The sequence below is a fragment of the Pipistrellus hanaki genome, assembly GCF_964339955.1.
Source record: "Pipistrellus hanaki genome assembly, chromosome: 11".
Taxonomy (NCBI): domain Eukaryota; kingdom Metazoa; phylum Chordata; class Mammalia; order Chiroptera; family Vespertilionidae; genus Pipistrellus; species Pipistrellus hanaki.
In genome coordinates, this window is record NC_140513.1 from 13,429,972 (window position 1) to 13,450,648 (window position 20,677).

Genomic DNA, 20,677 nt, shown 5'->3' on the forward strand with positions numbered 1-20,677 from the left:
GTATTTTCTGAAAGATCAATGAAACATGTTGTTTAGTGATTTCAAAATAGAACTATTAGGAATTCTCCACTAATAGCATTGATAAAACAAAGCATAAAATATCTTTAATTATCTATATACACTGAGTGGCCAGATTATTATGATATCTGAATGCATAATAATCTGGCCACTCAGTGTATATCCTATATAATAAAAGGCAGATATGCAAATTGTCCCCTCGACCAGTAATTTGACCACCAGGCAACCTGGCCAACCGCCCATGTTCCCTCCCCCTGGCCAGGCTGGCTGGACCCTACCCACGCATGAATTCATGCACCAGGCATCTAATATATATACTGAGTGGCCATATTATTAAGCATTCAGAGATCATGGTAATCTGGCCACTCAGTGAATATAAAAGCCTAATATGCAAAGTGTCCCCTTGGAAGTTTGATCACTCACTATGACATGTGCTGACCACCAGGGGGTGGCGCAGAGCAAAGGAAGGCCCAGGCTGGCAGCTGCTAGGGACCCTATCTGTGCATGAATTTCGAGCACCGGGCCTCTAGTTTGTTTTATAAATTGCTAAATGTTTAGTGTTCCTGAGATTATACAAGATACTAATCAGTCCATAAAGTTATTTGCATTTTTATAATTGTAACAATTCTGTTTATGTGATTCTCTGCCTTAGCTTAGAAATTAATTCATAAATTATCTTTAGTCAAAATAAACATAATTTCTGTTCCTGTCCAAGATGAACTAACAGGGACTGGGGTTATCTCTTTATCTTTAAAAATAAAAATAAAAAAGAATACCAGACACAGCATATAAAACAGTTTTTAGATACCAGAGCTTAAGTGACCCAAAACTGTGATCCCTGAGAGAAGGGAGAAGATTAGATAAAGTCTAAAGTTGTCCAGGTTCCCTATCTGGAGATAGTTTACAGGCTACAGAGCAGGGAGAGGAACCCATGCAGACCGTTGTAAAGTTGTAGCAACACACATGGGAATTTTAGGATGTCATCAAATGGATGTTTAAGATACACTATTAAGCAAAAACAATCCTGTATAATAGAAGCCTAATATGCTAAGTGTCTGGTCGTCCATTCAACCAATCAAAGCATAATATGCTAATGATATGCTAAGGCCACTCAATCGCTTTCTATGATGTACACTGACCACCAGGGGACAGATACCCTGACCGGTAGGTGAGCTTGCTGCTGAGATCCAACTCATTGGGACTAAGCAAGACAGGCCGGACATGTCTTAGAGCCCTTTCAGGTTCCCCCTAGGCTGGCCAACTTCCTGTGTCCCTCCCTGCCCTGATCATGCACTGGTGGGTCCCTTGGCCTGGCTTGTGCCCTCTTGCAATCCGAGACCCCTTGGGAGATGTCAGAGAGCCGGTTCCAGCCCCATCTCACAGTTCAGGCCGAGGGACTCCAGGGGTGCATGAATTTGTACACTGGGCATCTAGTCAGATTATAAAATAAGACTGGTCATTCTGCCTTTGTCTATTTTGCTTTAACTATATGTAAATGAAACAAAGTCCTAAAAGTTCTGAAAACATATTAATTAGAGTTCTATAGAATCTGAAATTATATATTGTACTTGAAACAGAAGTGAGATTTCAACTTTTATATAAGTACACTTAACCTTATGCTAGATTTTAAAATCTTTTGCTTATATTTGGTCATATAGGTATAACTGGAATTTTTAATGGTTGTAATATCACAGTAGCATAAAATTTTAGAGCTCAAAGGCACATTGGATATCATCTGGCCTAACTTTCTTGCTTTAAAAATGAGAAGGCTGAGACTCTGAGAGGATAAACAATCATTCAGGTTTATAGAGTGAGCACAGGGTCTTGACTATGGACTAATGTACTCTGCTACATAGACTAGATGTACCTCTTTGGATTCCCAAAAATGATTAACAGATTTTTTTTCCTTAGGGGCATTTACAAGTTACCTTTTCTATTTTAATTTAAAATAGAGCATGAAAATTGCTTTCTTAGCAGCATAAAATTACACAAAATTCTTCATTTTGGGCAGAATTCTGATATAGGAAACATCAAACTTACGCAGCCTTCCCAATTGCATCAGTTTATGAGACTCTTCAGTACGGTACACGTGTGCTATGGTACAACAATTCAAAAAAGCTTGGATGCATCTTTGGCCTAGCTTAATCCGGGCAGCTCGCTGTTCACAGCTTTCATCATCATTACGATAGGCTCCATCACGACAACATTTCTTCACTTGGATATGTTTGTATTTAGCAGCTGAAATGGTAATAATACAGGTGTCCTTGATCATGCATAAATCACGCTTAGAAGAGATCTGAAGAGATACTTGGTTTCTACTGCCATATGACCCCCTCCCCACAAGAGTCATGGTTAGTTGGCTGATCAGCCTCCCTTTGGAACTACTCTAATAATGGGGAGAATGTGGTCTCATGACGTAGGCAGTCAATTCTGATTCACATTAAGTCTTGAAACTGGTGCCTTGGGTTCAGCACCCTTTGATTGAGAAACACTCAAGTATTTAAAGAGAGCAATCATCACTACATAAGTATTTCCTTCTTCAAGCTAAATATCCTTTTCTTCCCCCAAACACTTTTTGTGTGATATGGTTTGAGGACCTTCACTAGTAGCATCACTCTTCATTGTAAACACTTAAATTAATGTGTCTCTTTTTGAGTCATTAGAACTTAGAATAAAAGTTAGCATTAAAATAATACATATAAAAATGGAATAAATTATTATATTATTATAAGAATGATTATTAGTTGAACTCAGGCAACTGACTCCCAGTTCAATGTTCTTTCTATTATAACACTGCCAATTATCAAATTTCTAGTTAAAAAATTGTTTTAAATAATTTATATTAGACTTATTTCCCAAAGAGCAATACAAAATACTATTAACTGTTAAACATATTTAATTAAAAAAATAGATTTCCAGATATACCCCCAAATTAATTAAATTATGTTTTCAGAATAAAATGAAATAATATGATTTTAATTGTTAGATTAAGTTTGTGGAGAGGAAATATTTGTGATAAATATTTATCACAATAATATTTATCAAAAATAAGTTTATCTTTTAGAGATAGAAATAAAACTTTATTTTCTTCAGATTAAATGACCTATTGGATATATTTGGAATAATCTTTTTGATTATTAGATAAATTAGATGAATTAGATGATTAGTTGGTGAATTAGATGTCTGTACATATGTTTCTTTTTCCCCATTCTATCTGAGTTAGGGGACATCAGATAATGTTTAATTTCCTCCAGCTTTTGAATGATATGACCATAACCTTTTTACAATCACGTGAAATTCTTAGAGTACCTTGTTCTTCTATTTTCTTTAGCAGCATTCTTTTTGGCCTGAGAATTTCTTCACAAGGTTTATCTGTTTTGTTTTTTAAACAATAAAGACAAAAAGAAGAAAGAAAAAAAGGAGATTAAAATATTTTAAAAATTCCATAAAATATATAAATATTTAAAACATTCACAAATAATTCATTTAAAATATTGAAAACATGCTTTCAACTAGGCATTGTATACTATACATCTTACTATGACTTGTTTTATCTGAGGGGAGCTCATGATCTAGTGTTTTAGAGTTTGACTTGTTTGATCTGAGTTTGATTTTGAATCCGGTAACCTTTTTGATCTACTCATTACAGAGAAATAGCTAAGTATTTAGAGTGAACAAAGTTTTTGTTGGATATGTTCTTTTTATTATTTGTTCTTTGTACTATATTATCCTATATACCATAATAAAAGGGTAATATGCAAGTTGACTGAACAGGGTAGAATGACTGGTCCCTACGACACACACTCCCCCCCCCTCCACACACACACACACCGCACCTGTGAAAGGGTGCAGGCTGGGCTGAGGGACCTGTGCCCCCACCCCCTTGGACACAGATGTCATCCACTGAGCCTCTAGTTACAAATAATAGTATTAAATACACTTATAAACAGTTTTAAAACCATAGAAAGAAGACAATTAAGATGTGGTCCTGCTTGGCTGGTGTTGCTCAGTGGTTAAGTGTCAACCTATGAACCAGGAGGTCACAGTTTGATTCCTGGTCAGGGCACACAGCTGGATTGTGGGGTCAATCCCCAATGTGGGGGGTACAGGAGGTAGCTGATAAATGATTCTCTCTCATCATTTTTTTTTTTAAATTCTCACCTGAGGATATTTTCCCATTGATTTTTCAGAGAGAGACATTGATTGGATGCCCCCTGACCAAACTGACTAGTGTTCTCTCTCATCATTGATGCTTCCTTCTCTTCCTCTCCCTTCCTCTTTAAAATCAATATAAGTAAAGATGTGGTCTTTACCCTTAGGAAGCTCCCAGTGCAGTGGCTGAGAAAAGTTGTATAATTTAGTGTAAGAATGTGCAGTGATGCACTCCTATTTTATTACTTATAGAGTTAGTCCCTACAATATTTTCTCTATTAAAAGAGGAGGGAATGATTAATTTTATGGGGGAAAGAATACTCATAGAGGAGATGATTCTTTCACTAGCTTCTCCAGGCTAATAAAAGAAAAAACAGTTCTGATGAAGAAAGGCCCAAAAGTGTAATAGCATAGTGCCATCAATCCAAAAACTACACTTGGTTCTGTTAGCTTAAACATAAGGTAAGGAAAGGTAAGGAAAGGTAAGGTAAGGTAAGGTAAGGTAAGGTAAGGTAAGGTAAGGTAAGGTAAGGAAAGGTAAAGTAAGGTAAGGTAAGATAAGGAAAGGTAAGGAAAGGTAAGGAAAGGTAAGGTAAGGTAAGGTAAGGTAAGGTAAGGTAAGGTAAGGTAAGGTAAGGTAAGGTAAGGTAAAACAGGATGAGAAATAGTTGGAGAGAGTTGAAGAGAAGATCATGGGAGGCTTTGAGTACTTCACTAAAAAAATGTGTACTTTATTTTAAAAGCTAATGAAATGTCATTCTAATATCAGTGTAGAGAATATTCTGGAGGACGAACAAAAATGAGACCTAGGAGGCAAATGGTCTATGTGAGTTTCAGTATCAATTTGAAGAAAAAACAAAAAGTGCTGAGAGTTTTACCATTTTCTTGGATGTCATCTGCATTTGCATTGGTGAGGAAGGTGAGTCCAGCCAGGTGGAATACCTCTGCATTGTTGCGGCCACCACCTGCCCCACAGCCTAGGTCACTCTTCTCTAAAACTTGAAATACCTGTCCAGACAGCCAAAATGTTGAGCCTATTCAGATATAGAAATCATCCCTCTAAAGAACTAAAGGTGTGAGTTGTTTCATGGTTATAACAAACTTGTGAAATACTCATTTATCAAATGGCCAGAGCCCAAATTTCCCAACTTCATTCCTTTAGTTTGTCCTTTTACATTTTTAAATATATACCTATTCAAAATTAAAGCAAGAACTAAGTCTTAAGCTTTGGTGAGGAGCTTTTTAGAAACTGATCCATGGTGTTTTGTACTTTGAATACATGCTGCAATTGATAGAGCAGGCAGTTAGACAGGTATGAGCAGAACATGAATGATAGACCAGATATGAAATATCAACAGGGCACAGTCTTAGGTGCCTAGCAATGAGCAAAACTGGGAAACAAATATTATAAGCTAGGACGTTACCCTCAGGGTGACCTTTCTTCCCCTAGCATCATAAGTCATATGGTTTATACTCCCTTAGAGGAGAAACAAGGGGTCAAGATATATTATAGTCTCATACGACTCTCATACAAACCCTTACATGACAAGTCCCTTAAGCATTAAGCCCTCAGGACAATGAGGTTCTGACCTGCATAAAATAATTTTAGGAACAAAGTCTTATATCTGTTGACTACAAAGACAGTTTTGGTCAAAGTAAAGATAACATCTAGGCCTCAGTTGTGTTTCAGCTCCAGGGGGCCATACTTTTTTGAAACACTGCACAGAGACACCTATGCACCGTAACCAAGGTTATGCACTACTTAACTTTTTCTAGGGACTTCTTGGCCTTCCTTTGGACTCCATATATAGCACTGTCCACTGCTGTTAAAGCCACCCAGGAATCTGAGTGAGTTGCCAAATTAAGAGACACATGTTCACCTGGAGAATATGAATCTGTATCTGGAGACAGATAAACCTGAAAAATCATTTGAAAAAGAAAGAAAAAAAAAAGGTCATTTTTATGAGAAAAAATTTCATAGGCTACTATTTATAGTCTCCTTTATTCAGAAACAAATTAAATTGTGACATCATTTGTGGCTTACCTGAAGCTGGTTGCCGCATTTTTCTTCAATATTTAACCAGATTGAGTCAGACACTAATTCTGCTGTCTGCTCTCCTGTGACGATGTAATAGACCAGGATACGGGCTGAAGGAACCATGTTCAATGTCACTGGAGCATTTATACTTTGATAAGGGGAATCTGGAAGTTTCTCCCTTGTGCCAAAGTGAACAATTTTGCCCTTGGATAAAATCTAAAAATAAAGAGTGGCAACAATAACTACAGAAACAAAACCTTTGTTTCAGGATGGAGCTTGAAGCTGGAATAGAAATTATGCTAAAGAAAAAGAAAGTTAAGTTGTATGAGCCTACTGTGTGTTTTATTGCCATTGTGCAAATGAATGGACTGAGGCTCAGGAATTAACAAAATGTCATACTGATTTTAGTTCAAAATCACATAATTAGGAAAACAGAGAACTAACAAATCTGTTTAAAATCACTAAAATGTCCTTTGTTTTACAGATTTAAAAAATAGACAAGTGAAGTACATCTTATTAAGGAATTAATTTTTAAAAGCAGAGGTTAGCTTCTAAGTTGGAAGCATAAATTTTTTTTAAATTACAGATTACAAAGTTTTGGTCCCTAAATAGGTTCCCTATTTCTTCATCAGCCAATATGATCTTTGATCCTCATTTATTTTTTAATTTCTTTTTTAAAAATGTTAAAAAAAAAATCCATCACTGCCATCTGTTTGGCTTGCCATTGGAATAATTCATTCCATTTCTTTGACAGTTATCAAGAAGCTCTTAATATTTTTTTTATACATTCTTCCCCTATATTTCACGGACAGGCATTACTGACCACCTCTGCTAACTGAATTGATTTAATAAGGAATGTTATAGAGCTATAGAACTCGTGCAGGTATGATATGATTCAACACTTATCAATAAAAACAGGATTTGGGTTCTCCTTTTATGCCAGTGAAATGCATATATTTTAAATAGGTCTAGGTATGTAATCTTTGGCCATGATATAGAGCATAGGTAACATAAGAATTTAATTAGACTCTCTCTGAGGAGTAGCCACCTGTCTTTGGTAAAAGGAGATCAGACAAGGAATTAGAGGTTCCCAGTTCAAATCAAAATCTTCCTTTTCCAATCTGAGTGACCATGGCAAGTCTTTTAACTTCTTTGTCTCTCAGTTTCCTCATCAATGAAATGGTCACGATGAACCTTTGTTGAACCAATCTCAAAGGTTTTTAAAAAACTGGTTATCAAATTAGATGATGCTGTTGAAATGCTTTGTTAAAACAAATTTTAGGAATCATTCTAATGTTTCTCTATAAGCAAAGGAAAATGACTCAGATGGGGAAATAAATAGATGCAATTTTATCATTATTTACTTACCAAGTAATTATAGTGAGTTATTTTGTCAATATATGGACTTTTTGGGGTAACAATAATATTCAGATTTTCTCCTACGAGCATAGGTTTATAGGTTCCAGTCCAGTCAATATAAAGATAACTTTGGCTCAGAGATGAATATGTTCTTGCTGTGTAATCTTTGCTGGCCTGATTTTCTTCTGGAAGATCTGGATCATTGGTCCTGACCTAAAAGGAAACATTTCAGAGACTCGATAGTGATAAAATGTTTTATGTAAAATGTACCTTTTAAATTTTTCTTTGCTTTCTAAATTTCACACCACCAAACGCTGAAGAAAGGAATACCTCTACTACTCCCATGTTTATACTACTGTGATATTAAATAACTTTATAAAGACTACGGACAATGATTAGAATCATATGGACTTATGGGCTGTGGTGGGAAAGTCTGGTGAAGTGAAGAGAGAAAGATGCCACAGGAACAAATATTAGTACCCTTCCTGAAATGTAATGGCAGGTTGAGGATTCCTCTTCTATGTGTTGGGATGGCAGAAATTTGGGGCAGTGGTAGGGAGGTCATGAGGACTGAAGGATAGGGGTTGTGAATGGACATCACAGAGATTCTCTGGCTCTATTTCATTGTGCAGTAATAGCATAGAGGAGTGCTTATAAACACAGGGTGGGGCAGAAATGATGTCATATCCACCTTTGACAGCAAAAAGGTTAGTATTATAGTTCATGCTCTGGAGTGGTTTGCATCCCAGTGCTGCCATTTATTAACTCTGGATAAGTTATTAAAGAGAAGTTTGAAGCCTCTGTTTCCTCAACTGCAAAACAATAATATTCTTTAACTTATAGAGCTGATTAAGTGGATATTAAAAGTGATCTATATAAAATTCTTAGCCCAATGTTTAGCAGTTCATAAGCACTCAGTAGATCACAGTGAATGGATACTTACTGTGGTCATTAACGTGATAAACTTATTCTTTTTTTTTTTTTTTTTTTTAACCTGGAAAGAGGAACTTAGACATTATTTGCTAGGAGAGACAACTATTAAGTGAGCTCTAAGTTGTAGTGCTTCATGCAGTAGAAGAAAAGGGAGGCTCCCACATTCAACCCTTTTATGGCCTTGAAAAGAAATAAAAATTGGGGGAAAGAATATTCCAACCATTGTCTTCCATTGTTGTACCTATTCTGAAGCTTCTGGATTCTAATATAGTCTTACTAAAGTAAAAGAAAATACTTAATTCCCAAATAAAAGAGTGATAAATTTATCCTCCTCTAGTGCTATTTTTTTTTTTATTTTTGGGTGCAACATTGTGAAATTGTTCACTGGACTTAAGTATAAAATCTGCTGCATCAGTTCTGCACACTAGCCAAAGCATACAGTCAAAAGTGGACATTGTCCTAGAAAATTTAATTGAATTCAGCTCACAGTAAACTCCAGCGCTGTCACTCCAGATGGGAGATTCACCACAAATGAAGCCACTCCATCACTGGAACTTGTTACTCTTTCCTTTGACTCCAACTCAGCCATCTCTTGGTTGTCATTGACCGTTTGTCCACTCAGGGTCACTGGCACCCCTCCTACTAACTCATCAAGCGAATCCTTAACTTGCACCTGTTTGTCGGAACATTCCAAATTCAATTCAACAGTTCAGCACTTGTTTTAAAGCATAACAATTCTGAAATAATTTTTTAATAATTTTGTCATTGACCGTTTGTCCACTCAGGGTCACTGGCACCCCTCCTATTAACTCATCAAGAGAATCCTTAACTTGCACCTGTTTGTCGGAACATTCCAAATTCAATTCAACAGTTCAGCACTTGTTTTAAAGCATAACAATTCTGAAATAATTTTTTTCTCCCCATTGAAAGTATACACTGAGTGGCCAGATTATTATGATCTCTGAACGCCCCACCTTAGGTTCTGCCTTCGAACTTCACCCAGATTTGGTTCTGATTGGTTGGTTTCTATGCCAGTCAGTGTCAAAAGCTCCACCTCCTAAGCAGCCATTGGCTCCTCACACTTCACCCAGATCTGGTCCTGATTGGTTGGTTTCTATGCTAGTCAGCGTTTCTGGGCCTATCAACGGGCCTGATCAGAGAGGTGGGGCTGATCACCAGCCCCAGTGGAGTCCTTTCTCTGCTACTGCCATTGAGAAAGAGAGGTGTGGCTGCTGGCCAGGCCCTGAGAGAAAGAGAAAGAGAAAGGAAAGTGCTGATCAACAGTTGCCACAGAGGCTATTGATCAGACCCTGTTTCTTTCTCCAGGCCTCTCTTTGGGCCTGATCCGCAGCCCCCTCAGCAGTTTAATGCAATGCCTAACATCTTATCTAATAAAGAGAATATGCTAATTGACTCTCATGCCATCACAAAGATGGTGGTGCCCACAGCTAATAAGGAGGAAATATGCCAAGTGACTCCTCCACTCTCAAAAATGGCAGCACTCACAGTGAATAAGGAGAGAATAAGCCAATTTACTGCCACACCCTTAAAGGTGGTGGCACCCAGTCCCCTCAGCCCCACCAGGTGGCAGGCATGCAGCAAGACCAGGCCCACACTTGCCGCACACCTGCCTCTGGTGTCCCCTAGTTTCCTCAGCCCCCTAGCCTGAGGCAGAGGAAACCCTCAGATGGTGGTTGCCCAGCCAGCCAGGGCCACCAGAGGCTCAGGTAACCAGGGCTGGCCAAGGCTTGCACTGTAGGCAATGGCAGTAGCAGAGGTATGATGGGTCATAACCTTTCCCTGGTTGCTGGGTCACCTCTCACCTCTGAGGACTCCCAGACTGTGAGAGGGGGCAGGCTTGGCTGAGGGGCCCTCCTTCCAGTGCATGAATTTTCATGCATCAGGCCTCTAGCATTAAATAATGACACTTTCCCTAAGGCTGAAATGGGCCTGCAGTTTCCCACCCCTGTCCACATCACAGGAGGGGCTCCCTCCATGATTTGCCTCTTTAGCGTTCTTCCCCTATTTGCTACATCCATGTTTTCTGTAAACAGAAAAAGACAATTCAGCATTTCTCTCCCTGCCCCCCTCCCTCCACTTACCTTGATAGAATATGGAATTCCAGGCTTCAAGAAAAGAGGAGTAGCAACCAAATTCAGTTTGTAGGGAGAGAGGACATATTTGACGGCAGAAAATTCTGCCTCTTCAGAAAATCCACCTGAAGAAATGACAAGGATCATGTTGACCTTTTTACAATAGAATATTATCTACAAGGGGATCAATTTTATGTCGCTATGACTCCACAGACTTGTTCTTTCACTCACTCCATTCTGGCACTCATTCATTTATGAATTGTAAGCAGGACATAGGTCTTGGTTCAGAGGGGCAGTGCAGAGAAGAGTTTAAACCTCAAGTGTTTCCAAAGCCTATGTACAAGGCTTGTATGTAAATATCTCCCATGCAGAATTAGAGCTATAGAGCTGGACTGAGGAAGAATGCAAAGAAGGGACACTACTTTTTAGCAGTGGTCTGAGTTTCCATTGATTATGTAAAAAGGATTAAGGAGAGAAGGGAAGGATAGGTCAGAGATTGAGCTTTACAGGGGGTTTACCATTACAGTGAAGAAATATGGAGAGAAATGTAGAAGTCAGAAAAGAGTGCTTGAGATAGAGAAATTCAAAGAATTATATCTCCATCTTAAGGCTTTTTAGGAACATACCACCAAATAGTTTTAAATGTTAGTTTTTTAAAATCTTATGGGATTTTATTTATATATAATTTAATGAAATGCTTATTTAGGGAATGCCTAACATATTAAATAATGACACTTGCCCTAAGGCTAAAGCTGGCCTGCAAGAGCCCAATAGCATTACCCTCCAGCTAAACTTAAGTTATACTATAATATTGAAAATAACACACAAAGTTCTAGTATCCTTAAACTCCTTCCTAATATTACATCCCTATACTTCGGCCATCTTTGATATATGTTATTATCAAAGATCAAGATTCACTTTCCACTCTTGGTATGTCCCTGTAAAGAGGATGCTGACTTCACTCTATCTACCATTCTTGTCTCAAAACCCTACTTATCCTGCAAGACTGATCCTCTTTGGGACACTCTTCTTGGTTGCTCAACCATCACCTAAGATCTCACCTTCCTCTCAAGGTCAATGACATTAACTACTGTGCTTAAAGCTTACATAGAATTCCTTCATGTTATAGAATGCTTTGTTTGTTTGTGTTATAACTGATGCTAGTATGTTGTTAGCCTTTGAGTATTGGTATTATACATCACTCATATTTGGAAGTCTGCATGCTTAGAGGCACTCTTTGACTACTTTATAAATATTTATTAAGCTGAATTTATTTGAAATAAATCAAGCAAAAATAAAAATAAGGAAGAAACATTAAAATAATGATAAAAACAACAGCCAGGGCAAGGAGTATTTAGTTATCCTCCTTATCCAACATCTATTGGACATCTGATATATACAAGGTGTTCAATATCTGAATAATTACCTCCATTCTTCTATTCTAGAAGTACAAATTTAAAGAGGTAAAAGAGGCATTAGTGTTTAACTTTAATTTTACAAAAAATAAAAAAGATGAAAAGACTCAGTGTGGTTAAATTATTTGTTCAAGGTTAGTTGGAGGTTCAATATGAACCTGAAAATATAAAATATTAGTAATCAAGACATACCAGAAGCAAGACAGTTTAACTCAATGTGGAATAATAATTACTATTAAAAACCACTGGAGTGGTATTGAGAGCACTATAAAAGATGTTAAGGATGATAATAAAGTAGGTGGACCCAAAGAAGGAGGAGGAAAAGAAAAAGAAAGAGAATGAAAAGGGCTAACACTTAAATGATCCTCATTATGTAATAGGTACTGTTTTATAAAATGTTTTTATTTATTTTAGAGAGAGAAAGGGAGAGGGAAAGGAAGGGAGGGAGGAAGGAAGAGAGAGAGAGACATCAGAGAGAAACATCAATTGGCTGCCTCCTGTATGCCCCCTACTGAAACCCAGGCATGTGCCCTGACCAGGAAATAAACCAGAGACCTCTTGGTACATGGGATGTTGACAATCAACTGACCCACCATGGCCAGGGCATGACAAGTATTGTTTTGAGTGCTTTGAGTATATTGACTCTTTAACCCTAACCACAACCCTATGAATTATATACTATTATTATATCCATTTTAAAAACACCATCACCTCCAATGTTAGACAGAATTTCTGAACATTATGCTGAAAAAGGTCTTAGGTGGCATTTGGTTCAACTTCATCATTGCACAGAAAAGGACACTAAAACAATGATAATGATAATAACTTCCATTTGCAAATTACTTTATCAAACATTTTTACATACATAATTTCATTTTTATTTTGTTTCTCAACAGGAGAGAATATTGGGGTGCTGGATGTTCAAGCCAGATAGCCTACAGAGCCACTCAGGATATCAATTGGGCAGGTGCTATCTTGCAGTTGAAGCAATGGGAACCCAATGACTAGAGTGGTGAAGCTATATTCTAATCCTAGTTTTTAATGAACAAAAGATGAAAGAACTGTAGATATCATTTATACTTTTAATATACTGTCTAAATATTTCCCAAGATAAAGGAAAAGAAAGAAAGAAAGAAAAACTTACCTGAAGACTCTATGACTGCTACACCAATATAAAGGTACTTATCATTTAAGTCTTCCAAACTGCTGTAGGACAATTCTTTAACTGCCATTTCAGAGTTCAGTTTGACTTTAGCAATTCCATTTATCATCTTTTTAAAGGGGGAAAATTAAAGAGTTATTTCAGAAAAAAACTTATAAGGAAAAATTAACAAAATCTGCTTTTACTAGCCTCTCAAAGTGAAGGTCAATGTCAGAGGAATGGTTGAACATCAGCAATAAAGTAAATGACTGGTCTAAAATAATACCTTAATAAAATAAATGGAAAAAAATAAAATAAAATGTTTCCCCTTCAAAAATAAAATAAAATAAAATAAAATTAAGCCCAGAATGTCATTTTCTAATTTATATTATTGAATTATAGACATGGGGTGTCTTAAGCGTCATTTGATTCAACTAGGTCTTTTTTTGTACTAGCTGATAAAGATGTCTTCTTCCAATCCTTGAGTCATCATCTATCTTCCTAGACCTCTTGGCTTACTTTTGCTCTTAACTGAGTGCTTGTTGGGTTTTATATTTAATTTGTGCTTTGATGCTTACATATTGAAACATTAATTAAAAACATACAATAAGTAAAAGGATATAGGGTTAAGTCATACTGTATCATTTAACTATTACGCATAATAGTAAAATAGATTTTGCCTTATTTTTTTTCTTCTAAAATTAAATAACTTGAAGCCAAGGATTTTTGTATTATTTGGCTTTTAAGTCTCAGTGTCTAGCATAGAATCACTTTAAAAAAATCTTTATTGTTGAAAATATTACAAAGGTTCTATCCCCCCCACTCCCCCTTGACCTCCTCTACCTACCACGTTCCCGCCCCCTCCCCTGGCCTTCCCCACACTATTGTTTGTCCATGAGCTATGCCATATGCATATAAGTTCTTTAGTTAATCTCTTTGGGCTGCCCCCCCCCTTCCCTCTGAAATACATCTGTTGCATAGCATAGAATCTTGCATTAAAAAGAGGCATCTAGCCCTAGCAGGTTTTCTCAGTGGTTAGAGCTTTGATCTATAGACTGAAGAGTCATGGGTTTGATTTTGGTCAAGGGCACATGCCCAGGTGTGGGCTTAATCCCCAGTGAGGGGCATGCAGAAGGCAGCCAATCAATGGTTCTCCCTTCCTTTCTGAAACCAATTTAAAAAAGCCTATATAATAAAAAAGTAATAGGCAAATTTTCCAAACGGTGGACGACTGCTTACTATGAGGTGCTCAATGCAGAAGCTGCCCCCTGGTGGTCAGTGCGCTGTCACAGGGGGAGTGCCACTCAGAAGCCCAGAAGCATCTAATTTATATCTTGAACAAATAAAAGTGTCTTTTGAAAAAGCAAAGGCTAAATAACTGGTAATGCAAACTACATGAATATATACTCTGAGTAGAATGACATAAGTCCTTATCATCTGTGGTATAATGTAAAAATAAATGAATAAGGGAAAAGGAGACTAGGGCTCTAATCTGATCCCAACAACAACTAGCTCTTACTTAACCTGGGACAAGTAATTTTCCAATAATCACTTTCACTGATAGGCACTGGAAATACAGTGCCCATCAGTGAAAGTGATGTATCCCTTTCCCTATTGGGTGCTGGGGGGTCAGATCCTGACGATATCTTGAGAAAAAGAATTTTCTGAGATTTGCATTGGCAGATGAGTGATTTTTATTTGTGTGGAATTATATCCTTGTGTCTGCAAAGTCCCATTTCCCTTAATCCAGTCCTGGGAGAAGTGCAGCTAGGGATTCAGCAGAACTAGAAGCAAAGCCAGTGTGCAGAGATTCTGTTCCATGGTGGAGCTGGGTCTGGTGTAGCATTAGGTTAGGTATAGTCCATTAATCCAGTGTGTCTGTTATCCATGGGCCATGTGGGCAAATGCAGGAGTGTAGAGCCCCTGCTGGCCAGGAATCAAGGAAAAGAGATAACTTCTTTGTTTAAGAAATTTAAATATTTCAAATGTCGTGTCTTTGCAGTGGCCATGTCTGCTCTGGCCAATGACTTGTTCCCAGGTATGAATGACAAGCAAATACCTTCTCTATTTCACTCAGACTTTATTTGGCATGTGTCTAAATTGCAGCTTTCTAGCAAAGCTGAACTAATGACATGCCTATACTCGTCGGCCTTCCCCCTGTTCCTTTTCTACTAATTAATAATTGGGTTCATTCCAATGGTATCAAATTCATTCACTAATAGTAGATAGAGAGTAGTACCTACTATCTTCCAGGAACCATGCTGGTTCTGAGTATATAGTGGGAACAATTCAGATTCACAAAGGGTTTAGTGTAGAAAATGATTGAAAGGTAAATAAACAATTACAAGTAATAGAAAAGTAAATAAACCATTACTATTAACATTTTGGAAGGATAACTGTTGGGGGAAGGGGATGCTGCTCTGTACATTGTAGGAGTTTAGCAGCACTCCTGACCTCTATCCATGAAGTGCCAGTAGCATCTTCTACCCCGGTTATGACAATGACAAATGTCTGTGGAACATCGCCAAATTTTTCCTTAGGGGTAAAAATAGTCCCTGGTTGAGAATAAATCATAAAATGTTCTCTACTAAGACAGAATCAAGGCCTAAGGGAGTACCTGGCAGGGGCAGTTAACCTACTTGAGAGGAATCAGGGAGACTTCCCAGAGAAAAGGAGTCAAGGTTGAGACTTAAAGTCTGAGGAGGAATTAGCCAGACAAAGAAGAGGCAGGAGAGGACAAAGGGCAAGAGCATTCTCAAGCAGGAGCAGCATTGCAAAGACCTGGAAGCAAGAGACACTAGTATAAGGGAGAGGAAGATGGGAAGTGGCAGGAGATAGGCTGGAGAGGGAGGATGATGTCATGGAAAGTTGGCTTTATCCTAAGGACAATGAGAAACCAATGGAGCGTTTTCAGGTTCCATTTCCCATCTTATATAAAATTAGGGATCAGACTAGATAATTTTGAAGTTATTTTCCATCTCTGGCACTCATGATGTATCGTTAGGTATGAGTGAACATCTTAACATCTTACCATTGTGCTTTGCATTGCTTTTTCCATCATTTCTTTGTTATCATCATGTAAATCATCTTTTATTCCAAAAGAAACAAAAACTTCAGCCTCAGCAACAACTTTGTTATAAAAATATCTGTCAAACAATAATACCATAAGATTATTTGTCTATCAAGGTTATAAAAATAAAATTCAGATAAACAATTTGAAATTACATTGCGTACTTGATACACTTTAAATTGTCTTCCATCCACAATTACATTTCATCCTCATAAAATTATAATAATAAAGCCAAATTGCAGATTTTATAACTATGAGCTTAATGAAAAAAACTGATCTTGAAGGAATCAAAAGACTCAGGTCCAGAGCCTTTTCCTACAGAACACATTGCTTCCTTGATGATTTTGATGTCAGTGGGGAGCTGTTTCCTATTTCCTCCGATGTATTTAAAAGCAGCATGTCCTATCTTACTGTTATGTGAGATAAATTTTATTTTTAATCCTAATTGCATATTAAACCTTTTTAGTTTAGAATTAAAGAGTAAAGGAAATTTTCCACACAGCAAATAATACTGTAGCAAGAATTAACTTCCCTTATTCAGAGTTTGAACAAATAGTGTTTCCATTAGAAGAAAATGGAACTAATTTTTATAATTCCATGTCAGGTGAGCCTTTTCTGTGTTTTAGACTAATAAACACTATTTTAGAAGAGAAGCAGTACAGGGCAGCATTTGAGGGCCTGGACTCAGAACCAGACAGATTGTGCAGCTTACTAACTGAGCAATCTTGGGCAAATTACTGAACATTTCTATGCCTCCATTTTTGTTTGTTTGTAAAATGGAAATAGCAATAGTGTCTACTTCATAGTGTTCATAAAGATTAAATGAGCTAATATATACAGAGTGCTTCAAAACTGCCTGATAAGGTTATATAAATTGGTTATTGTTATTAATAACTACATGATATTGCCTTTTTTAATGTCCTAAACTTTTATGGTAGATTGCTTGTAAAACTTGCCCCAATTTTCACTTGCCAATATGTTCACCATCTTTGTAGCTATTTATGTGCAAAAAGTGTAAAGAGAGTCTATTTCCTCCTGGGATGATCTTGTAACTTGCTTTGGACAACAGAATGTGATGGAAGTGATGGTGTGCCAGTCTCAAGCTTAGGCCTTTAGAGGACTTTTATGCTTCCATATTTTCTCTTCAAGTATTTCTGCTGCTATAGGCTAGCCTGTTAGTTGATGAGAGTTGCACATAGTCCAATCATCCTTGTAGCTTCAGTTAACTGCCAGCCAATTATCAAACATGTAAGACCTCCCTAAACCATCCAGCCTCCAGCTGACCTGCAAAATGACTGTAGATACATGGGTGAGTCCAGCTGAGATGAGCCTAGTCCAGATTAGCAGAACTGCCAGCTAACTCAAAATTGGCCATAGTTTTAAGGCATTGAGTCTTGAAGTAGTTATGGAACACTAGTTGGCTAATTAAGCCATCTACACTAATAAAAGAGAAAGGTATAAATTGACTGTACCTTCGCGACGCCTACCAGCCAATCAGGAATGAGTATGCAAATTAACCCAACAAAGCTGGTGGGTTAATTTGTATACACAGGTGCCTAGCAGCGGGGGGCGTTCCTCACTGCCCCAGCTGCCCCAGGCCTCTGGGCAACATGGGAAGGTAGAAAGGCAGCTCTGGGCCAGAGCAAAGGCAGAAAGGCAGTTCCGGGCCTGAGCAAAGATTGAAAGGTGGCTCCAGCTGGAGTGAAGGTGGTGCTGGCTGCCAGGAAAAGGAAGGCCCATTCTTACACAAATCTTTGTGCATTGGGCCTCTAGTCTATAATAATAAAAGTATAATATGCTAATTAGACCACACGTCCTGTCCTTCTGAACAAGTTGAGGCTGCAAGGTAAGCTCTGCAAGGTAAGTCCTGTGTGCCTGCAGGTGGCTGGAGGAAAGCCCGCATCCCAGGTGCCAGACAGAAGCTGTTGCTGGCAGTCTGGGGAAGGAAAGCCTACACTTACACAAATTTGGTGCATTAGGCCTCTAGTTAATAAATGAAAAGGAAAGCAGGTTTCATATCTCAGTCCCAATATCCTAAGTCATACTGTTTCCTAAATATACACAATGATTCTTTAGGATTATTTTTGCTGGTGAATAACAACAAAGCTAAAATCAGAACCAGCTTACATCAGAATGAGCAAATAAACTATAGGTATAATATTTCCTCAATCAGTTAATCCCAAACTTATGGCAGACATTGCCAATAAATCACAGATCTCAACAACATAAATGTATTAAATCATCATACTGTGCATCTTAAACATTCACAATGTTATATGTCAATTACATCTTAATAAAACTGGGGGGGGAAATCACAGATCTCATTTTGGCACTCAATTTAGCTGGATAATATAAAAAATAACTTTCTTACCTTGCTTTTATAGTGATTTCAAAATTATTGAAGTTCTTATAACCAATGAAACTATTTTCTGGTTCTATTGAGACAGAAAACTGTGGCAACACTGAAAATAAAAAAGAAAAGGTAATAGTACGACTTAAATTAGAGCAGCCTTCTGTCTGGTACAGTTGATATAATATCAACAAGATATCCAGTTGTAGTCATCATCATTATCAGGGACAACACAACAATTACGACATTACTGGGAAGTCTTCTATTCTATCAGTCAGAGGTCAATCCAGCTATCTATGTATCAGAAGCACTTTTTTTATACTTAGATTACAGCATTTATTATAGGCAATTGTTTATTTTCTTGACTGGAGTGTGGGTTCCTTGAAAACAAAATGTTCTCTATATATCTTTATATATCTTCCCCTCTTGTCCTTCTCATAAGTCTTAAACATAATAAATGTTTAATAAATATTTATTAAATTAAAAATAGAAAATTCCTGTTTATTTAACATTTCCTTTTTTTGTCCAGTAGATAAAACCCACCCAGTCTAGCATAAAACTATGACTTTATTCAAGAAGAGAATTTATGCCCAGCCAGTGTGGCTCAATGGTTGAATGTCGACCTATGAACCAGGAGGTCATGGTTCAATTCCAGTCAGGGCACATGCCCAGGTTGCAGGCTTGATCCCCAGTGGGGGGCGTGTAGGAGACAGCCAATCAGTGATTCTCTGATCATTGATGTTTCTATCTCCCTCTCCCTTCCTCTCTGAAATCAATAAAAATTCTATATAATAAAGAGCTAACATGCTAATTAGACCAAATGGTGGAACAGCCTTCTGGAATGACCAATGGGTGAGGGGCGGGGCAGTGAGGCAGCCTGGGCTGTGAGGGCCAAGCCCCTTGCACAAATTTCGTGCATTGGGCCTCTAGTATATTTAAAAAAGAGAGTTTGTAATGAACTATAAGAAATAATACCCATGCAAAAGTAAAAATTAGAGAAGAAAGGAGTTGGATTCCCCCTCATTTTTTATTTTATTTTATTTTATTTTTTGTATCTTGATTGCCTAAGAAAAAATAATATCACCTGTTGAAATGCCACTGTTTTCTCTTTATACTTTTTCAGGCTGTGTACCAGGGCCTTTGGATTCTAATTCTATTAACATACACAGCAGTTAATAGAAAATTGGGTGATTGAGTGACCCTGATATTGTGGACATAGACTGGCAAACAAGTGTGAGATAGTTAACTACAGATACGGTTTATGTGCTTTCTGGATGGTGAAGGCTAGAAGTAAAAGAACAATGTCATTTGTTGCTTTAGGCTGTGTTCCTATGTTATCAAAGATTCAGGTAGATGTGCTCTCTCCAGGATATAAAATGCAAGGAAATATTTCACTCTTTCATACATACAAGCAGGGACACTCTTGTCAACCGTGATATAGCAGTGAACAAAACTGACACAAATCCTGTCCTTAACGAGTTCACAGTTAAGCAGGGAAGACAGGCATAAGCACAGATAAACACCTAAGCCCAGAGTTATGAAAACATATATGAAAAAATACAGATAATCCTATCAGGAATGAGAATTCAGGGAAAGCTTTTTTTAATAAATAACAAAAGCTTGCTGAAATTAGAGTCTAAGAATGGGGACAACCACTCACCCCCTCCACCAGTACTTCTGACCATATCAGTGGGTTGCATTTTCTTCAGGGATTGAGTTTACATTAAATTAATTAATGAATGAAAATAATTATTGTAAAAGCATTAATTATTTATAGATAAAATTTTAATTGTCAAAAATTACCATATTCTTTAACTTCAAAGTATGTAGTTCCAGTTGTTAAAAAGTCCTCTTTATATTTAGCTTGAATTTTCCACATACCATACCTGTGAAAGCAAGATATTTAAAATTACAGATGTCTTAAAATATTTTTAATTTACCCAGCAGAAATCTAATCAATTCTTGTTTTAAGGAGGGACAAGTAAGTTAAGATGTATATAGTATAAGTGATATATTTTATTTGCAATAAATGAAAATAGCTGAGTGTTTTGGAGATATTAGAAACTGTTTAGTAATTAGTTTTTCATATGTTGTGCTATTTTTTCAGG

General features: G+C 37.3%; 1 protein-coding gene across 5 annotated transcripts in view; it reads right to left on the bottom strand.

Annotated features, from left to right (window-relative positions):
- The window catches only part of C5 (complement C5), an 82,269-nt gene that overhangs the window by 46,224 nt on the left and 15,368 nt on the right, over nucleotides 1–20,677 (bottom strand). For all 5 annotated transcript variants that reach the window (XR_014796407.1, XM_084899718.1, XM_084899717.1 and 2 more), the window contains exons 6-17: nucleotides 20,373–20,455; nucleotides 18,591–18,681; nucleotides 16,181–16,295; nucleotides 13,153–13,279; nucleotides 10,603–10,718; nucleotides 8,988–9,173; nucleotides 7,577–7,780; nucleotides 6,215–6,424; nucleotides 5,938–6,087; nucleotides 5,049–5,178; nucleotides 3,328–3,390; nucleotides 2,059–2,256 (exon numbers count right to left, since the gene is read on the bottom strand). Coding sequence is in view for 4 of the 5 variants with exons in the window: in XM_084899718.1 (XP_084755844.1) it covers nucleotides 2,059–2,256; nucleotides 3,328–3,390; nucleotides 5,049–5,178; nucleotides 5,938–6,087; nucleotides 6,215–6,424; nucleotides 7,577–7,780; nucleotides 8,988–9,173; nucleotides 10,603–10,718; nucleotides 13,153–13,279; nucleotides 16,181–16,295; nucleotides 18,591–18,681; nucleotides 20,373–20,455 (1,673 nt within the window). In the remaining variant the exon portion in view is untranslated. The remainder of the gene's footprint in view (nucleotides 1–2,058; nucleotides 2,257–3,327; nucleotides 3,391–5,048; nucleotides 5,179–5,937; nucleotides 6,088–6,214; nucleotides 6,425–7,576; nucleotides 7,781–8,987; nucleotides 9,174–10,602; nucleotides 10,719–13,152; nucleotides 13,280–16,180; nucleotides 16,296–18,590; nucleotides 18,682–20,372; nucleotides 20,456–20,677) is intronic.